Genomic DNA, 22,415 nt, shown 5'->3' with positions numbered 1-22,415 from the left:
GTTTTCTGTCAGCCAGGCCAGTTAGGGAGGGGAGTGGGCAATCAATGTTAAATGGTTAACCCTTTGTGTGTGGGGGGGACGACGACGGGGACTATCAGTCTTTGATGTAGAGTCGTGGAGATAACATGAATGCCCAAGCAGTATGTATTCGCAAAGCTAAAGTGGTTGTGTTCTGCCTATTTGATTTAACTTAGTTACTCGATTAAAGCTTCGTGTATACAATAGAGCAGTGACAAACAAAAGAAATAAGATATTAAAAGTGTGTGACATCGTGTTATTGAAAATGAGAATGATTTAGATAAAGAAAATATGCATATTAATATACTTAAATAAACCACTTAAGAAGATAATTCGACTTATATGTGTTTGTGACAAAATATGTGAATAAGCTTATCGTCATGATGGAAATAAGTTCGTACGTATTTTAATTTATAAAGAAAGTTCTAAAGAATGTGGAATGAGACATATGTAAGATAAGAAATAAGAATAATTTTATGTAAGCTAAGAAATAAGAATTAATTCTTGTCGTTGGTGGGTGTCATCACATCATACTATTGATGTCACAGTAGCAATTGTATTCCCGTAGACCACAATTTCCTTCAAACATTACGTTGTCTTATTTAGCGTAGATATTCGATAATTGATTATTGTATAATCATAATGACTTTTTTTACATTTAACCAAAGATCTTACATATAATTGTGATATTTTGCTTTAGAGTAACGCCACTTGAAGTTCATTCCCAGCCAAGCAAAAGTGCCAGGACAATACGTTGGTGACGTGGCGTTAGAAGTGAAAATTGTTGTGTCCTGAAATTTACTTTTTATACAAAAGTGTTTGAGTGCAAATGTCGACTGTAGTTATGCGAGGTGTGATTAAAGTATTAATATCTGAAAAGACAAATGAAAATATGAAATATATATAAATTTGTAATTAATTTTCTTTTAATTTAGATAATTCAAATAAATTCGTATAAATTGTTTTAAATGACATATACCTAAATGCCAGCTATGCCTGATCATGATTTTCGGACGGCCAACTACAATCAATACATTCTTTTCTGAAAAAAAAAAAAAATGCTGCTAAAATTAATAATGAAATCAGTGATAGCCATTTCTGGTCTCCGTTGGCATTTAACGGATTTTGACAATTTCTTCATTATCTTATCAGACCATCGTTTGATGATACGCCTTCTTTCACAAATTGCCCAGAGTTTGATTAAATCTGTACCCAGAATTTGATTAAATCTGTAGATTTATGAGTCATGTCACGAGTGATACCAAATGCCAATGGAAAAATTTTTTTAGGAGTCATGTCACGAATGATACCAAATGTCAAAGAAAGAGTTTGATTAAGAGTTTTGTCATGAATGAATGAATGATTTAAAGTTTTCAGGCATCCTGTTTTGTCATGAGTGATACCAAATGTCAAAGGAAGAGTTTGAATAGGAGCATGTCACGAGTGTTACCAAATGCCAAAGGAAGAGTTTGATTAGTTGTGTCACGAGTGATACCAAATGCCAAAGGAAGAGTTTGATTGGGAGATATATTGAGTGATACCAAATGCCAAAGGAAGAGTTTTATTGGGAGTCTTGTCACAAGTAATACCAAATGCCAAAGGAAGAGTTTGAATAGGAGTCATGTCACGATCTATAACAAATGCCAAAGGAAGAGTTTGATTGGGAGATATATTGAGTGATACCAAATGCCAAAGGAAGAGTTTTATTGGGAGTCTTGTCACGAGTGATACCAAATGCCAAAGGAAGAGTTTGATTGGGAGTCATGTCACAAGTGATACCAAATGCCAAAGGAAGAGTTTGATTGGGAGTCATGTCACAAGTGATACCAAATGCCAAAGGAAGAGTTTGATTGGGAGTCATGTCACAAGTGATACCAAATGCCAAAGGAAGAGTTTGATTAGGAGTCATGTCACAAGTGATACCAAATGCCAAAGGAAGAGTTTGATTGGGAGTCCTGTCACAAGTGATACCAAATTCCAAAGGAAGAGGTTGATTGGGAGTCGTGTCACGAGTGATACCAAATACCAAAGGAATTGTTTGATTGGGAGTCATGTCACAACTGATACCAAATGCCAAAGGAAGAGTTTGATTTGGAGACGTGTCACGAGTGATACCAAATGCCAAAGGAATTGTTTGATTGGGAATCATGTCACAAGAGATACCAAATGCCAAAGGAAGTGTTTGATTGGGAGTCGTGTCACGAGTGATACCAAATGCCAAAGGAATTGTTTGATTGGGAGTCATGTCACGACTGATACCAAATTCCAAAGGAAGAGTTTGATTTGGAGTCGTGTCACGAGTGATACCAAATGCCAAAGGAATAGTTTGATTGGGAGTCATGTCACGTCTGATACCAAATGCCAAAGGAAGAGTTTGATTGGGAGTCGTGTCACGAGTGATACCAAATGCCAAAGGAAGAGTTTGATTTGGAGTCATGTCACGAGTGATACCAAATGCCAAAGGAATAGTTTGATTGGAAGTCATATCTCGAGTGATACCAAATGCCAAAGGAAGAGTTTGATTGGGAGTCGTGTCACGAGTGATACCAAATGCCAAAGGAATAGTTTGATTAGAAGTCGTGTCACGAGTGATACCAAATGCCAAAGGAATAGTTTGATTAAGAGTCGTGTCACAAGTGATACCAAATGCCAAAGGGAGAGTTTGATTAGGAGTCATGTCACGAGTGATACCAAATGCCAAAGGAATAGTTTGATTAGGAATCATGTTATGAGTGATACCAAATGCTAAAGGGAGAGTTTAATTAAGAGTCTTGTCATGAGTGACTCCAAATGCCAAAGGAAGAGTTTGATTAGGAGTCATGTCACGAGTGACACCAAATGCCAAAGGAAGAGTTTTATTAGGAATTGTGTCACGAGTCAAATGCCAAAGGAATAGTTTGATTAGGAGTCGTGTCATAAGTGATACCAAATGCCAAAGGAAGAGTTTGATTAGGAGTCTTGTCACGAGTGATACCAAATGCCAAAGGAAGAGTTTTATTAGGAATTGTGTCACGAGTCAAATGCCAAAGGAATAGTTTGATTAGGAGTCGTGTCATAAGTGATACCAAATGCCAAAGGAAGAGTTTGATTAGGAGTCTTGTCACGAGTGATACCAAATGCCAAAGGAAGAGTTTAATTAAGAGTCTTGTCATGAGTGACTCCAAATGCCAAAGGAAGTGTTTGATTAGGAGTCATGTCACGAGTGATATCAAATGCCAAAGGAAGAGTTTTATTAGGAATTGTGTCACGAGTCAAATGCCAAAGGAATAGTTTGATTAGGAGTCGTGTCATGAGTGATTCCAAATGCCAAAGTAATATTTTGATTAGGAGTCTTGTCACGAGTGATACCAAAAGCCAAAGGAAGAGTTTAATTAAGAGTCATGTCACGAGTGATACCAAATGCCCAAAGAAGACTTTCATTAAATTTGTATGCTGAAGGGAAGATGATAAAGTGTGTAGATTTAAAAGTCATGTGGCAAGTGCTACCAAATGCTTACTCATTTTCTTGTAAAGCATAGTACTATAGTTCCAAGTCTTCATTCAGCTTTCCCAGCTTGTTTTAGACTTTTTACACAACTTTTGATAGATGCTGAATTATAATATCTGTCATTTTGTCGTCGGCTGAGCAATGTCTGTGACGGTGTGAAAGACAGTGCTAGACCTAATCGATTTGCATCATTGCAATGCACAGGAATTTAAGTCATTTCCCGGGCTTCGCTAGATATTGCCACATCTTCAGAATACTGTAGATGAGTTGGACTTTTCACCTGCGTGCAAGATAATGACACTTAGTGTGTGTGTGTGTGTGTGTGTAGATGGTCAATAAAGCTAGACTCACTTCTATGCCACCTTGCGGATTCAAAATCTTCCACTAAAAGCGTTTTGAAAATTATAAGGAAGTAGAACGGGTAAAACATTAATGATATGCATTAATATGTATAACAATATAATGTAACCAGTAGACTGGCACCTCTCTCTCCCTCTCTCTCTCTCTCTCTCTCTCTCTCTCTCTCTCTCTCTCTCTCTCTCTTTTACACACACAGTCATACACACAAACATATATATATATATATATATATATATATATATATATATATATATATATATATATATATATATATATATATATATATATATATGTGTGTGTGTGTGTGTGTGTGTGTGTGTGTGTGTGTGTATCATCTCCTCCTACGCCTACTGACACAAAGGGCCTCAGTTCGAAATTGAGCGTGTTTCGAACCCTAGTCCGACAGATCGCCACAAAGAGACGTTTCCAACAGGCCATAACAACCCCTAAAGAAATGTTTATGGACACAATTAAATATAATGAAGAAATAGAGTAAGATGGGCTGTATCAGTTGAATTCAAGCACCTGGGAATCTTTGTGAGTAACAGCAAGTGTTGAAAAATAAATGTAACTAAAGAGTGAAAGAATTGTGAAATTAACAATTGAGCTATATATAGAAAAGAAAAAAAGGTTTGTTAGGGTACAGATGAAGGACAAACGGAAAACCACAAACAGGTGTAAGGAAGATAAAGATAAATGGGTGAAGTCTTGAAAAATCAAAGAATTAAATGCAGGGAGAAATGTTTATGGGTATAGAATGCTCTTTATGATAGAACACACAATGAGATATTGTTGTTAGAAGAAACATTCTTGTGCTGAAGGAATGCGCGACTGAAGAAGAAAGTGAGTCTAGGGAAGAGAGAGAGAGAGAGAGAGAGAGAGAGAGAGAGAGAGAGAGAGAGAGAGAGAGAGAGAGAGAGAGAGAGAGAGATTTACATGATGCAAGAGTCACGATGATGAGTCGTAATTCTCAAATGATTTTGAAAGTTAGTGATGAGATTATAGAAGAGACAACGAGACTTAATAATGCAAAGGAACCAAGAATTAACTGAAATGCTGACCAGGATGTATATGGCATACCTTCTGAGGGAAAAGATTCTAAAAGAAAAAAAATCATACATATAACTTTCATTATCATTCATAAAAAGGTGACGGAGATGAGAAGGACACTCCTAAGTCATAGCATATATAATCACAAAGCTTGCATTACGTTTATTTGATGAAATTACATCATCCGATTAAGATAGTAAGATTGGTAAATTGGTACTGAAACGAGAAGAGAGGGAGTGATCTGGTTACTGTATGGAGGGCAGTGAAAGGATGATAATCCATGTGTAGCCTAAACTGCCTAATGTAGGACTTGCCACGTTTGCACAGGGATACCAGGAAAGATGGTTCCTAAATTATCATCTTGTGGACTAGTTTAGTGAATCTGAAAAGTACTTTTTACCAGGGATTCAACATTCCCACACAGGCACACACACACACACACACACTATATATATATATATATATATATATATATATATATATATATATATATATATATATATATATATATATATATATATATATATATATATATATATATATATATATATATATATGAGAGAGAGAGAGAGAGAGAGAGAGAGAGAGAGAGAGAGAGAGAGAGAGAGAGAGAGAGAGAGAGAGAGAGATATTAGGATATCATAATTTGATTTTGTGCATGATGCATAAAGTTTCAACAGACACCATTTACTCCATTTATTGTTTCATTGCGGTTCTATAATTGTCTGAAGATCATATCAATGTTCATACAGTGCACTTTAAACTCATTATCTCATTACTCATCAAAGTAAACATAAAAAAAGTAATCAAAAGAAACATAAGCTGGCACATTTTAATAGTTGCCAATTAGCTTGTATAGTATTTTTCTCTTTTAATACATTGAAAATTCCTGGTTTATCGTGATAGATATGCATTAAGACTACAAGAATTATTGTGAAAATGCAATAGTGCATTTTAAACTGTCGCTGTAATTAATTACAATGATATTGTGAATTTTCAAACTTCACGCTCCTGGAGTGAGGCTAGTTGTAGGCGGAGTCAATTCTAGATTACATTGCCACATCGCAATGCTGACACGCGAAGAGAAAGATTTCAGTCTATTTCGTTCATTAGAGTTTATTTTTGGATAGGAGTAATTTGGGAAATTCTTTTTTATGGTTATTATTGCGGAATTGGCTTCTATGTATTAAAATGAAATCAGAATATTGGAAAACGTATGAGGTCGTTTAATAAACTCGTCTTGTAGAAGGGAAGGATTTCAATATATTTCGTTTGTCAGTTTATTTTGGAATCATGATCAGAATCCATTTTGTAATCAGAATAAATTAAGAAATTTTTTCTTTGGTTATTGTTCCAGAATGTGCTTCAATTTATGAAATATGATATAAGAATATTGAAAAACAAATGAGGTCGTTTAATAAAACCAGGTTGTAGTCGGTTTCTTTCCCCCAGTGAGTGATGACTTTTGACACGATCTGAACAATACCTTTTGAAACAGAGCAAGGAGTGAACTAGCCCCTGCAGTGAAGTAGAATACGCAAGAGAAAGGGCACGACTTCACTGTAATGGAACGTTTGGACCACAATGAAGCTACGAACCAGGTATACCGGTGTACAGGTGGACTGGCCTAATTACCTCAGTCACCGGCTGACGTTCGCTCCATGTGCAAGTGTCCAGAGTAGATAAGAACGCTATACTTTCTAAGCGGTTTTTTATTTTTGAACAAAGCAGTTCTCGTATCGCATCCACACTCACATTCTTAGAAAACGTAGCCCATAATATGCGATGGTGCAGAGAAAGTGCCTTATGTGATCAAACGTGACTTTGTGCTGATTTTTGACAGACGTGACCCCTCCATTGGTCAAGATGAGTTCCACGGATTTTGGTATAATGGACTTCCTCTTTGAAAAGGATGAGACGTCTTCGAAGGGCTTGGCCCTTGGGAGCGATAGCTTCAAGAACATGATATTCAGCTCCTCGGATAAGCTGGATTTGGACACTCCCGATATAAAGGAGGAACTTGATTGGAAAATGGTGAGTTTATTATTATTTTCTGGAGTTTTATTATCTCGGGCCTGTATATAAATAGCAACATAACCAAACCATTGTTTATTGCGTGTCTTGATTTAAAGGAAAAACTTGATTGGAAAATAGTGAGTTGATTATAATTTGCTGATTGAATCTTTAGATTTTATTCATATCTTGGGCTTGTATATAAATAGAATTATAAAACATGGCTGAATGTGTATTTTAGGACACCATAGATGAATGTGTAGCCAACATTCTTAAGTTCATCTGCCGGTACCTCATTGCCATAACGTTTTACCGAAGACTTGAACTGTTTTTAATTGTATTTTTAAGTAAATATATAAAATCTATCATTGAATTAAGTATCCAATAAATAAGGTTCCTTTCAAATGCCAAATTGGTGATCAACGGGAAACTGTAAATGATGAAATTCCATCCTCCATTCGTTGTAGTGGGAGTAACTCCCGGCGTCAACATATTTCCTCCAATTTTAGTTGTCATGGCGTATTTTCCTTGTTTATTTTCACTCCCCATGCTGAATAATTAAGAAGCCATGCCGTATTCAGTCTCCAATGGCTGCTAATCTAAGCTGGGTATTCGTGGAAGCTTAACATATGTGAATATGCTCGTGCTGACGTCATCGCCATGTGATGATGGCATTTGACAGAAAGGCATGATGCTCCTCTCTCTCTCTCTCTCTCTCTCTCTCTCTCTCTCTCTCTCTCTCTCTCTCTCTCTCTCTCTCTCTCTCTCTCTCTCTCTCTCATTATTATTACTTGCTAAGCTACAACCCTTGTTGGAAAAGCACGTTGCTATAAGCCCAGGGGCTCCAACAGGGAAAATAGCCCAGTGAGGAAAGGAGACTAGGAAATAGAAAGAATGAATGATTAAAATGAAATATTTTAAGAACAGTAACATTGTTGTTGGTATTATTATTATTATTATTATTATTATTATTATTATTATTATTTTTATTATTATTGCAAGCTAAGCCACAACAGTTTGGAAAAACAGGATGTATAAGCCCAAAGGCTTCAACAGGGGAAAATAGCCCAATGAGGAAAGGAAATAAATAAACTACATGAATCGTAATAAACAATTAAAATTAAATATTTTAAAAACTGTTAAAGATCAAGATTTGCTGGTTAAATCCTTTAATAAGAAATAAATTTTATCATTTAGGTGTTAACCCATTCTCAAGATGTATCCTATAATATTTCAAATATGGCTGGAATACAAAAGAAAGAGATATGCCACAAAAAGAGAATAAATAATTAACAGTAGAGGTATTTGGAAAAAAAAAAAGTAACATTCTTCAAGTGAAAGTGGAAATAAGGGAAAACTGTACTTTCACTTTCAAATCCAAACTTGAAGTCAAATTTTGTTTTAGTTTTCAAAATCCTGATTTATGAAAATTCATTTGAATTGGTTATGCTGTTTTATGGATTCATAATTTATTTTTCTTCTCAAAATCCTGATAATAAAATTTTTTTTCGAATTGTTCAAACTCATTAACCTGTTGGAGCCCATTTACTTATAGCATCACGCTTTTCCAGCAATGGTAATAGCTTAGCTTGTAATGCTGTATATATATATATATATATATATATATATATATATATATATATATATATATATATATATATATATATATATATATATATATATATATATATATATATATATATATATATATATATATATATATATATATATATATATATATGTATGTATGTATGTATGTATGTATCTATATACAGTATATATATATTCCAGACATCACACAAGACTGCTATATATTTGGTAAATTGAGAACTTAATACCAATCATTATAAATTAATAAATATTTCTTAAAGAAAAACGTTTGTTGTGTTAGGCAGATAGCCAATCTATAAATCACACCCTAATCAAAAGTAATAATCAAATTGCTAAATACAAAAATGGGTAATGGTATGGTGTATTTCTTGCTGAGTACATGAACCATATATATATTTCCAACTGGTTATCGTATGTTTGATACAATCCTCTGGGTTTATGAGTTCCTCAAATTATTATTGTTATTATTATTATTATTATTATCACTTTCTAAGTTATAACCCTAGTTGGAAAAGCAGGAAAATAGCCCAGTGATGAAAGGAAACAAGGAAAGATAAAATATTTTTAGAAGAGTAACATTAGGATAAATTTCTCCTATACAGTATAAACTATAAAATTTTTAACAAAACAAGAGGAAGAGACATAAGATAGATTAGTGTGCCCAAGTGTACTCTCAAACAAGAGAACACTAACCCAAGACAGTGGAATACCATGGTACTGAGGCTAAGGCACTACCCAAGATGGGGGTGTCAAAGTTGATTGTTTAGAGGGGGACTCATGAAATGAGTACAGTATAAGACACATTCACTAAGAGCAGATAATCCCAACAAAACCAGTTAGAAAAATACACAGCATACTGGAAAACAGAGTGAGGGAAAAAGTGATGTAATAACTGGACCTAACCTAACCTAGGGGTCCTGGCTGTCATTCTTACTTTGCATCCGCTGCGACCTGTCTCTTAGCGAACCTGAACTGTAACATTTTATAATTCCCGCTTACCTTAAATACCTTCGTAAATATTTTATGTTTTAACTCATTGCACAGGTGATGGCTATGCAGAAAGATGAAAAGTGTTATTTATAATTATTATGTATCACTTAAATACATTGAACGCCCTGGTCACATTGGCATATTATTGAGAATGTAAGGTAGAATTACATTCTCTTTTGCTTCTTTTCCCCTCTTTGGGAGTGCAGCAGCTACGATTGGAGTATGCTGAACTAGATGCCCGATGCTGGTAAGCTTCATGACAGAATAACTTTTCTTCACAGACATGGTCTGTTAAGTAATTACCTCTCCCATCCTCTTGTAAAAAGGGCAAAGTGTGACCAGTGTCTACCAGAATCATTTTCTTATAATAATTACTGTATGTTATGATATTTCCGACATCCTTGCGACCTAGTACAGTACTAGTTTCTCATAAACTCCGTTCTACTTGCCCAGACACTGTCATCTGCATCCCTATGATTAGCTAATAAGGAATTTATAGGATTCCTCTTCCTTGCTCCTGTATTGGTCCTGGAAAGTAACACTTCCGGCGAAGAAAAAGGATGATCCTGTCTGGGTCATAGGGATTCCCCACCCCCACCAAATATTGAGTCTGGGTTAAAGGACGGAAGGTTTGCTTGTTCCCACACTAATACGTTACAGCAGAAACCATAGTCCTTTGATAAGCGTATAATTTTAGTGAATCTGGAAATGGCTGTTAAAATTCATAACAAGTTGGGTGTTGGGTAAGCCCCTCCCACCCAACAGGCCACTGAGCATCAACATTGATTTCTGCCGCTGAGCAGTGCACACATACTTCTCTGCGCCCTAAATTAATTTTGCTTTTTCATGATTTTGTGTGTGATTGCCATGATATTGAATATGAGCAGAGATGTTGGTCTACGCTGGTAAGCTTGGCTGTAACATCGGCAGGTTTACGAGTAGGCATTCTATGGATCCCCATCTAATGCATACTTTTTGCTAGTGGCATGACAGTCTGCAGTCATCCCACCTATGAGAATTGCTCATCACCCATACAGTTTCAAGGCACCAGGTCTCCACGTGCCAAGCCTCCAGTCCCCTGGTCTTCACGTGCCAGGCCTCCAGCCCCCTGGTCTTCACGTGCCAGGCCTCCAGCCCCCTGGTCTTCACGTGCCAGGCCTCCAGCCCCCTGGTCTTCACGTGCCAGGCCTCCAGCCCCCTGGTCTTCACGTGCCAGGCCTCCAGGCCCAAGGTCTCTACACTCGGTATCACTTAGTGATCAGTCTCCATGAGCTAGGACACCACATGACCGATCATCTTGTTCTAGATCTCCACCCGGTCAGACACTACACCATTGCACTTTTTGCTATTTGTCTAGGGTTCACGATGTTCAAATCATGGGGTACCTATCAGCTGCTTCTCATTGCTGTAGGGCAATGTATTGCGATACCTCCGTGCACCGAGGTCTTCCTATATGCTGAGACTGCTCCTCATCAAGATATCTTCCCAAGCGCCGATATTGGTGAACGTCTAGAGACCTTCCAGCATGTCGAAGCGATGATTCAATTCAAATGAAACCATAGGACTGCTCTGAAAGCCTTATAAACATCGACAAACCATGGCTTTGGCGGACCATTGTCAGCAAAGCTCCACACCAGTCAGCGCCAGGCTTTCATGTGACGCACCCATACTCCGCTCGGTACAGTACCTTCCTCTCTTGTATGCCCTTCTGATGTTGAAACACCTGGTGCTTCACCAACATCTGAAGGCAAGGGGGTTATGGGCACCTCAACCTATGGTAGTATTCTAAGAAGAAAGATTCTCCTGAAGTTTCCATCGAGACTTCTCTTGTAAGAGAGGAATAGTTCTGTGATATCGTAGACCCAGAGTAGACGTAGAGCCAAGAGTTCATCAAGGTGTTGGCACTCATATGAGTGCTGTACAATGAATGACCTTTGGGAGGCAACTGTATTCCCATCAAGGGAGGAATAACGGCCATTGATTGGCGCTTCAGTGCCTCTTGAACTGAAACCCACTATGTAGCCATGGTCGGTCATTGCTCGCTCAGCTTTGGATAGTGTCAATCCCCAGATCTCCGGTCTGTTGAATTCACTACGTTTGGACTGATCGCAAGAGATCCTTTTATTGGTTATTTTACATACTGGAAGACACTCCCCCATCTCTCTCCATCAACCCAGTGGAGACATTCAAGAACGATGGCACGACGTTCTATGCACTTGAGTTTGCTACCATGGACACCTTCCACATTTAGCTTACTGTATATATTTCCTTTCTATACAAGCCTGAGTCTTTTAAGTTAAAGTTCCTGTCTCAACCACCCTGTAAATATTAGTGGCTGTCAGAGGGTTATTGTGTGGGAGGGGCTTACCCCCCACCCGTAAGTGACTACCACCATCTCTGTAAATTTTATCAGACTTCAGGGGTACCATCACCTTCTGAATTGACATCTGGTAAGGGATCGAAGCTCCATCACCCTCCTTTGCCTCTCAGCCCAATCCCTTTGAGCATGTTGTCTGCAGTAGATTCACCTCATTCTGCTCACCCTCATAAGATGGAAAGAAGAGATCACCTTCAATGTAATCTGCTGTGTTCTAAGAAGCCTGACAAGAATGTCGTTAGTTCTCCTAGGAGTTCTTCCCCAACTGTTCAGAAACATACCCTTACGTCCTGAGAATACGAATCTGCAAGAGCTGCTCACCGCAGATGATTAGAAATGTTACAAGAACTATGAGACATCGCATGATCTTGTGGTTGTGAGCACTTGCCTGATTGTGCGAGTGCAATCATCGACTTTGAGCTCTTGTTTGCACGCTCGCTGCCCTCTTCTAAAACATACTCTCCACTTAGCGTGCATTCATCGGATCCTGAGGTCTTGCCTGTTCATGTGCACTATACCATCCATGAGTGTTCCCCACTCATTGTGCATTCATTGATAGCTGAGTATTCACCTGTCACTGTGCAATCGGCTGTTCAGTTATGCGCTCTCCTATTGACAAAGAATCTCCAGTGGTCGCATGCTCTTCTAGTTCTACATATCCACATGGATATGAGAACTCACCTTAACTTGTTAGTGCATGCTGTTCTGATAGGGTGCGCTCTGTTCATGTGCAAGCATGTTCACCTATTGGTGCACATTCTCCGTTTAGGACGCACTTGTTAGTTTGTGAGCACTCTACATGCTCATACTCTCCAGTTCTCCAATTTAAGGATGTTTAGACACTAATTGTTTATCGAATCACCTGCCGGGTACTCCATGTACGTGCCCTTCAATTTTAGCAAACCTAACCCCTGCGCGTGCTCATTAATTTGTGCACAGATCTATTCTCGCACAAGCACTTTCCTACTTGCATACACTAAGTTTTGTACACACTTTCCCTTTACGGATATTTCTCTTATCTCACGTGCACGCCTGGCCAGAAACGCCCCAATGTTCGTGCTCACTCTTCAGTTAAACAGATTAACTGCTCACGCTCATGCCCTCTCTTTGGGTAACGCACGGTCTTCTCACGTCTGCTCATCTTTGCACATGTGCATTCTCCTATTCAGGAACTCTCATCACTTTCCAGGCATGCACCAGCATATGACCAGCCCCTTGTTCATGGAACCTCGCCCCTCGGTGTGAGGTCCTCAGAAAATTATTCCCCGTGCTCAAATCATCGTTATAAGTCCATCACAGACTGCTCTTCTTGAGATAGATCTTTGCCTAAGATGCATTCTCAGGCAAAGCCACCCTTTCATTTCTTTCCTTCGTAGAGTCTACGATCAACAGAATATTAGAGAAGCATCGCCACACACGAGACTGGATAAAAAGATCAATCTCGAGAGATTCACCAAAGTCATTGGGTGAGTAATTTTAGAATTCCTTCCTCTAGACAGTCTATGAACAACGGGTTTCCTCTAACCCATCCAGGGTCACAACCAAAGACTCTTCAGTCCTTAGGTCTTCTCGAAGTGTCCATGGTAGCCCTTCTGCAGTACAAGAAATTGCTTCATCACTAAAGGCTCGCACGAGAACAAAGGAAACCTAGAGGCCTGCAAGGGGGACTTGAGAATGCTGTCCAGGCATGGTACTGCAACTGGATTAATAATCATCTTTCCCAGCAGATCCATGTAGGAGCCATCATCCTGAACTGTGTATGCTGTCCATATTCATGAGTGGCCTATTGAATTCCTCTGACCTCCAATTCAGCAAAGGGCGGGGTTTAGAAATTGGAGATTGTCAATCTTCTAGAGAAAAATTTAATACATTGCAGCGTAAGGAGAGCTTGGTCCTATCTTCTGGGTTTTACAACAGGTTAATCCTTGTCCCCAAAGTGTCAGGAGGTTGGAGGCTGGCTCTTGACATCTCAAACCAAAACAAGTTTACAGCTCCCACCAAGTTTTCAAAGCAAATGCTCTTGACAGTCCTGGGTTAGTAAGGAAAGGAGATTGGATGTTTTTGATAAACAAAACATGCCTACTTTCACATTACTATCCGGCGTCAATGACCTTAGATGTCAGGATGCCTGAAAACTTTTAATCAATCAATCAATCACATTACTATCCATCTAAATTTGAGGAAATTCTGTCTGGTTATGTACGTGTTTAAGGTTTATCAATTCAAGTGCCTGCATTTCAGTTTGAGGACTGCTCCACAAGTCTTCACCATGATGATGGTCCCCATATCCAAATGAATGAGATTTCTGAGAATCAATGTTATTTTATACCTGGACCTATGGCTATTTTTTAAAAGGATTCTGATTCAGCAAATGTGGTTACTCAAGTTTCAGGAAAAATTGGGAATACTGGTCAATTGGGAAGAGTCTCTTCTGATTTGAACTCGGAGCACACTATATTTAGGAATAATAATGGCAACAATTCCTTTCCAGGTTTTTTTTCTGTCGGAAAAGAGGATTCAGTCATTTCTTTCTTTGTCAGAAGAGGTCAAGAGAATGAAGTTAAATGTCAGTTCAGATATGGATGAAGCTGGCTTCATTCTTAAGGTTTGCCTAAAACAAGTTTTTGAATTAGACACAATATCAATTCCAGTGGTAGAGAACCAACTTCAACTGATGAATTACTTGGACGATCCTCGTCAGTCATTTTAGGGGATTTCTTAGGAAGTGTGCATTTCAGGTGCACCTCTGTTCATGGGTGCAACAAGAATTTTTCCATCGTTCAGGGAAATGAACGAGGAAAGAGTGAATTCTTCATATCAGTTGCCCTTCAGGCTCGAGAGTTGCTGGTAGTAGTAAAATATGAGGTAGTGTTTTTAGACAACACATCAGCATCAGCATATCAAAAAAGGGCTGGAGGAACCAGGTCTGAATCTTGCTAATTGTCCAATAGTTCTTCTCCTTTGTTTTATCCCAGGGAAATTGAATAACTTAGCTGATAGGTTAAGCAGAAAAAACCATGAATTTAATTCTATACGCTTTTCTACCATTTGCCATAGTTTGACCTGTGATAAAGAAGTTTAGGCTGTCTCTATTGGCTCCCTTTTTTGGCATCAAAGAATGTGGTTTACAGGTCTGTGGCCGCTGATGTCGAAGTGATCGAGAAGATTGTTGTGGAAAATCAATCTTCTCAGACAATTGCTTTCAAGAGTGGTGCAGTCAAACCCTTAAGTGCTAAATCTAACTGCATGGAGAATGTCCACCATCTCCTCCAAAGGCTCCAAGACATAGAGTATTTGAAGTCCTATAGCTTGTCGATCCCAGTTTCTATATGCCAATCTTCTAATAATATATCAAAAACGATTTAGGGTCTCCAAAGTACTCTAGGTTGTTCCATAAGACAGTCTAATAATCTGTATCAAAGACAATTTAATGTTTATTTTGATTGGAACAAGTCATGCAATGTGTCGGTGATGAGGACTAGTTGGGATGATGATGTCAAATTTTTGGGTTTCCTTTCTTATGAAAAGAAATTGTCCATTTCTACTAATATGGGTTATAGATCCATACTTATACTGTACTCTAGCCATATAGGCTTGGATTTATTATTTTTTCGGTATTCTTACAGATGTATTAAAGACTTTTGGTAATGAAAATCCTCTGGTAGACTATGCAATTTTTTGTTAATCTAAATGTAGATTAATATTACGATATATAAGGCTCGCATTTTGTACCTTTGGAAGATCTTTGTTTAAAGATATCACAACTAAGACTTTTTTTCCTAGTGGTGTTAACGTCAGCTAAACTATTAGTGAACAACAACCTCTCTTTATGAAGGGTTTGGAGAAGATAAGATTATTTTATCTCTTTCGTCTACAATCAATGACAAGAATGATTTTAAGACAAAACGTTTGCCTCAATTCTTACTGATTCAGTCTTTAAAGATACTGTTATGTCAGAGAATAGGTTTCTATGTCTTGTGACAGCTATTTAGTAATACAGTATATAGACAAGACTACAGGCCTTATGGGTAATGTTCCTACTTTATTCAGTGGGGTTAGGATTGAAAATGTTCCTCTGTCTAAAACGCTGTCCTTTATTGTTAAAAGCTTTGAACAAAGTAAGATGAAACTTGAAGGTTAGTGTTCGGGATTTTGGAACAATAGCTTCCTACCTCTTGAATTTTATACGAGGCTTTCTTCGGAAAGAGTCTTAGCAGCAACTTAGCGACATAAGTTGGTGTTTGCTACGCATTATCTTAAAGAATCTTGGTCATTTCTTTTTATAAGAATCTTTTTTTGGAAAGAGTCTTAGCAGAAACTTAACGACATACCAAATTGCTCATTGCTAAGCATTATGTAATGCTGTACTGTACAGTATATTAAAGAATCCTGGTTTGTTTATCAAGATTGCTGGACCATAGGTGCTGCAGTAGCTGCTAGTGGTGTGATGTAATTGATACTTTTTTCTTTTGCTAATTATGTAGATTTTAGTATTTATATTTTTTTCTCATTTGGAATAAATGATGTTGGTTAAAAGTTTAAAAATAGGTCATTACATTGTGTGTTTATATTTTGAAACACGATCTGGAGAATCAAGTCATAATGAACTTTATTCATAGATTGTTCTTTTACTGAGATAGTAGACTAGGTGCTAAGTCCAAGGTACTGCACTTGAAAACAAGAAACATGTTAGTTGTAGCACATTGATATCGGGAGTTGTAACGGCTCGCATGCATATGTTCTTCCTTCTACCCTTATCATTCGAGACATGGCTAACTCTATTCACGTAAGGATAGTCATGGCTTTTTATTAACACGTCCCTGATTTATACGTGATATCTCTCGGAATATTTGCTCCAGAGGTCAGAACTCTTTTGAGCCCGCTGAGGTAAAATTTCTCTGGTATATCACTCACAGAAATATCCCAAGTAAAAGCTCCCAATGAGGAACTTCCATTAGGACAACACCCAAAAATAGATTTTTCCTATGTCAAAATCCGTGTTTAGGACTAGATTTCGAATACTCCCCCTACTGGCTCATCTCCATCAGTATGAGAGTCGGCAATGTAAACATAGCGGGAGTTTTGTAGAAATAAACGGAATATTGATAAAGTAGATTTTTATACTTGCTTGGTGTTCATAAACATGTCCCTCTCCTCCTTCCCACTGACAAGTGATGCCAAGAAAATAGGAGATAAGTTTTTAACATTTTAAGAAGCACATATACAGTGATGCCTCAGGATACGAAATTAATCCGTTCAGGATGCGGTTTCGTATCCTGATATTTTCGTATCCTGAGTCGCGTTTTACATGTAAATAGCCTAATCCGTTCCAAGCCTTATAAAAAGTCACCTTTTCTTTCATAAACACGCTAAACTGTAGTAATAAACATGCAATGCAGCCATTTCTATCATTCAATAATTAACACAACCGTTAAAAACAGCCTAATCCATTCCAGAAACCACTATGAGATTATTCAATAATGTAGTTATAGCCAAGTTATCCCCCCCCAAGCCCAAAGAAAACGGTCCGTTTTCTTTACTACGGTACGTACTGTATAGAAGTTACGGTACTGTATGTACGTAAAGCATTTAGATCAGTGAAGGTGTATTGTTACTGTACCTGTACGTACACCTAAATTAATGATTGATACTGTACCTGTACACTCTGAAAAAAAGGTTACAGTTAATTAGTGTAACAAAAAAGTTGAAACTTACCTTTTGATTGAGACGATGTCCGATAGCGAAGTCGCGGCAGAGGAGGATGGCATAAGGCAGAAAACGTAACAAGTGACAGACTACGTACAGTAATTTACACACTTAACACATTAACACTTAAACTTTACAAAATAAAAAAATGGCAGAAATAATTAACACTTAACATTACGTATGGAAAACTATAAAATGAAAGAAAAAATTACTTTAACACTTAATGGTAACATAAAACTTAAAATTGAATTTTATTTTTTTTGCTTTTTTATAACTTTACGTTTTTCTTATTTTCTAAATCTCTTCTACTTCTTCATCACTTTCTTTTTTCTGTTTCTTTTCTTTACTTTCACCTTCTACTTCTTCATCTCTTTCTTTTTTCTGTTTCTTTTCTTTACTTTCACCTTCGTCTTGGCCTACTAATACCGCTGGCTTCTTTGATAAGAAACTATCCATTGAAGCTTGTTTCTGCCTACTTTTCAACACATTTCTAAAATGCGTTAGGCAAACGTCATTGCAGTGTTGAAGCGCACGGTTGGTATAAACTTTTTTGGATGTTCCTTTTCGACGTAGTCTGCCATTTTATGGAAACATGCAAGAATTTCCTTGATGTCTGCCGTTTTCAAAGGTGCAACATCCTCCTCATCACCGCTAGAGAACTGCTCTTGAACATCACTCACTTGCATCGTCTCCAACTCCTTCAAGTCGTCCGTCGTCAACTCCTCGTGGTGCTCCTCGATAAGTTCATCGATATCTTCCGCGCTAACTTCCAACCCCATGGACGTACCAAGATGTACGATGTCAGCCACCTCAGACTGCTGAATTGGTTCAGGATCGTCAACGATCTCGGCTTCTCCTCCAGTCTTCCCGAACCCCTCGAAGTCTCGTGCAGAGACAGCATCAGGCCACAGCTTCCTCCAAGATGAGTTTAGGGTACGCCTCGAAACTTCCTGCCAAGCGAGATCGATGAGTTTGAGGCATATCACGATGTTGAAGTGATCTTTCCAAAATTCACGCAGAGTGAGGTTTGTACTCTCTGTGACTTGGAAACATCTCTTGAAGAGATGCTTCGTGTACAATTTTTTAAAATTAGAAATAACTTGCTGGTCCATGGGCTGGAGGAGAGGGGTGATGTTAGGCGGTAGATACAGGACCTTTATGAAGGAATACTCGGCCAGAAGATATTCCTCGAGGCCAGGAGGGTGAGCTGGAGCATTGTCCAGCACCAGCAAACATTTCATAGGGAGGCGCTTTTTTCCAAATATTTTCGGACAGTCGGACCGAAGCAGACATTCACCCGATCAATGAACAGTTGCCTCGTTACCCAGGCTTTTGCATTCGCCTTCCACATCACGGGAAGGTTCTCCTTAATGACTTTGTGGGCTTTGAAGGCTCGGGGATTTTCTGAATGGTACACCAGCAGGGGCTTTATCTTGCAGTCCCCACTGGCGTTTGCACAAAAAGCAAGGGTAAGCCTGTCCTTCATAGGCTTATGTCCGGGTAGCCTCTTCTCCTCCGCCGTGATGAATGTCCGATTTTCTTCCAGAAAAGCCCAGTTTCGTCGCAATTGAAAAGTTGCTGCGAACTGTAGCCTTCCTGCAGAGTCAACTCTTCAGACGTTTTAACAAAGGCTTCGGCGGCCTTCGTGTCCGAGCTGGCTGCCTCCCCATGCCGTACCACTGAATGGATGCCAGTCCTTTTCTTGAACTTCTCGAACCACCCACGAGAAGCCTTAAACTCTGGGGGTTCCTGCTGGGATGTTCCTTCTCCCGCTCCTTCTTCGGCCTGAGCACGCACGAGATCACCGAAAATGGCGGAGGCCTTCTGGCAAATTGTAGTCTAAGTGATGGTGTCTCCTGAGATCTCTTTGTCCTTGATCCACACAAGAAGCAGCTTCTCCATCTCGTCATGCACGTGCGTTCTCTTGTTGGAGAAAATAGTGACGCCCTTAGAAGGTGTTGCTGCTTTGATGGCCGCCTTCTGCTTCAGGATGGTGCCTATCGTAGACGGATTCCGGCCATACTCCTTGGCGATCGCACTTAAACGCATGCCAGACTCGTACTTTTTAATGATTTCAAGTTTCGTCTCCATCGAGAGCATCGTCTTCTTCTTCTTTCCTTCGGCAACATTCTTGGGACCCATGGCTACAGTAATACGTAATATAATACACAACGTAACGTTATATACAGTCTATGTATAGTAAACACTAATACAGTACAGTGCACAGTAACGAATGTTTATTAACGATAACACGTGGCGTACGAATGTACTGTATATTAACACAAAGTCAAACAAGCGAAAGCACACAACACAATGTCTGTTAACGATACCGCGGTCGGAACGAAAAGAGAGAGAGAGATGAACGCCCGTGCGTAGGCAAGCTGGGATAGTTGCCGACCAATAGGAAAGCAGGATCTTATGGCGTCAGTATAAGATAAAATTTTATTTTTTATTCATTTATGTTTTATCTAATGTATTTTTTTGACTTGGATTCAAGTATTCACTCCCAAATTAATTTGGTCCAGCGCAGTAAGAGTTGAGTACGACTCAGGCTGGATAATCGTCCCCCTTTAATAAGGATAAGAATCTTTGAGGGGAGTCTTGGAGAACTTATCTTTCCAGCCAGAGCACATTCGGTAGATAGTGAACGCCCTTTGCCAAGGCAACTTTTAATCAGCGTTGAATACTTTCTAATAGAGTGACCAGTCCATACTCATAGATAATGCTAAACGGTCTAGCCTACCCTGGAACTTGGGTCCTTGGGTGGAATGGTCCTTATTCTTGGGCCACTGTTGTATGGCCCTCCTATTAAGCAAGGTTCTATAATTATTATTATAATTATTACTTGCTAAGCTACAGCCCTAGTTGAAAATGCAGGAAACTATAAGCTCAAGGGCTCGAACAGTTAGCCCAGTTAGGAAAGGAAATAAAAGTGTGCCTGAGTATACCCTCAAGCATGAGAAATCTAACCCAAGAAAGTAGAAAACCATGGTACAGAGGCTATGGCACTAAAGGCTAGAGAACAATAGCATGATTTCGGATTGTCCTTCTCCTAGAAGAGCTGTTTACCATAGCCAAAGAGTCTCTTCTGCCCTTACTAAGTGAAAGTAGTCACTGAACCATTGCAGTACAGTAGTTAACCCCCTGAGTGAAGAAGAATTTTTTGTTTATCTAGGTGTTGTCAGGTGTATGATGAAAGAGGAGAATGCATAAAGAATAGGCCAGACTATTTGGTGTATGTGTAGGCAAAGGAAAAATGATTCTTATTCAGAGAGGGATGTGATGCAAAGGTCCCAATAACTCTCAAGTGGTAGTATCTCTTGCATTGGCAAGAGATTGGAAATTTGCTGGTGCCCTCATCATATCAAGCACTGAGGGTTGGTGGTTCTGGTACTTTAGTAGTCGATGAGGCAGTACTGAGACCAAATACTTTTTCAACCCTGTACATTCTATAGACATTTGGTTTGGAGATGCCTGATGTGCCAGATGGTCTGGTTGTGTTACTTTATTTGATTCAACATCTCGCATTAGTATGTGACGCAACTATTAGAACAAGAAAGAAGGCTGTAGATGCAGTTCCTTCTTGCTCTGAGTGTTTTCTGATGACAGAGGCACTTGAGAATACTCCAGACTTCTGCTATCTCTAGGTGGAGCTCGTGAGTCTAGCCTTGAAAGCATTTTCCTTGATTACCTGCAGGTGTGTTTTAAACTTAAGATAGTGTATGAGAGTTTTCAGATCACTTTCACCTCTGTACTTTTAGGATGTTGCCCACACGCCCCTAGGCCTCTTTCCTTGTGTCCTGTGGTGGCTGCAAAGTAGTATTGAAACTCCCATCTGAAAAGTAGGAAGGACCCTTGGTCTCTTGCACAAGTGGGGTTTATACTAGATCATTTGAATTGAAGGTGTAAAGTAATTTGATATTTTTTTAAAAATTGAAATTCCCACTGAAGACAATCTGATGTTTTGAGATTGCAGTTAGTGTTTTAAGTTGCTAAATAGGGATTGTTGTGACCTGATTGGTAACGTCTCGGCCTGGTGATTGTCAGGTGGGGGTCGAGTCCCGCTCAGACTCGTTAGTTCCTTTAGTATCTGCAACTTCACCATCCTTGTGAGCTAAGAAAAGGGGTTTGGGGGAGCCTATAGGTCTATCTGCTGAGTCATCAGCAGCCATTGCCTGTCCCTCCCTGGTCCTAGCTTGGGTGGAGAGGGGGCTTGGACGCTAATCATATATGGTCAGTCTTTAGAGCATTTTCCTGCTTGCTAAGGCATTGTCACTATCAATTGCTTTTGCCATTCATGAGTGGCCTTTAAACCTTTAAATATGGGCACCTATGTGTTTAACTGTCATTATTTGTCACTATATTCGAATTGAGATGGAGTCCGTTGTATACTTATGCAAAAGTCTCATAGTTTCCTCGTAAGGGGTTAGTTTGTCAGTGCACCGCCTGCATTACACTGTAGGTATGTAAGTCTTTGCATTTTCGTCCTACTTTACCTCTCTCACATCTCTCCATACAACATTATTGCTTCATATCATGACTTACATCCTCATACCTCTCCCCGTTTACACCTCTTTTGTACTAGGTCACTTGGCTTAAAAATCGTAAATCTTCGCCAATAGTTTTAGTTTGATTTTTCTACACATCAGTTTATTTCAGGTCCATCACTTGGAACAGAAGTTATATTTCCAGTGGAACACCACTATTGTGATAGAACTATATTTGATGCTTATTTTTAAGAACCAGTAAATATTGAAATTGCTGTAATGAACCAAAAATTATTGTTTTTATTATTATTATTAT

The 22,415-nt window shown here is 38.8% G+C and overlaps 2 protein-coding genes across 2 annotated transcripts in view; one reads left to right on the top strand and one right to left on the bottom strand.

Moving 5' to 3' along the window:
- LOC137654771 (uncharacterized) overlaps nt 1-22,415 on the top strand; it is a 55,828-nt gene continuing 33,413 nt past the window's right edge. The window contains exons 1-2 of the mRNA XM_068388712.1: nt 1-140; nt 6,273-6,949. Coding sequence (XP_068244813.1) covers nt 6,782-6,949 — 168 coding nt within the window. The 5' untranslated portion in view covers nt 1-140; nt 6,273-6,781. The remainder of the gene's footprint in view (nt 141-6,272; nt 6,950-22,415) is intronic.
- Nucleotides 1,643-2,743, bottom strand: LOC137654187 (ice nucleation protein-like). Its single transcript, XM_068387825.1, has one exon. It carries the CDS (start codon nt 2,741-2,743, stop codon nt 1,643-1,645), a length of 1,101 nt encoding a protein of 366 aa, XP_068243926.1.

Source organism: Palaemon carinicauda, chromosome 15 (genome assembly GCF_036898095.1).
Source record: "Palaemon carinicauda isolate YSFRI2023 chromosome 15, ASM3689809v2, whole genome shotgun sequence".
NCBI lineage: Eukaryota > Metazoa > Arthropoda > Malacostraca > Decapoda > Palaemonidae > Palaemon > Palaemon carinicauda.
Note: the sequence above shows the minus strand (reverse complement) of the source record. Positions and strands in the feature narration are given on the sequence as shown.

Excerpts from the sequence above, each read along its gene's own strand:
- LOC137654187 (XM_068387825.1), bottom strand. The coding sequence starts at position 2,743 with ATGATTCCTAATCAAACTATTCCTTTGGCATTTGGTATCACTCGTGAC.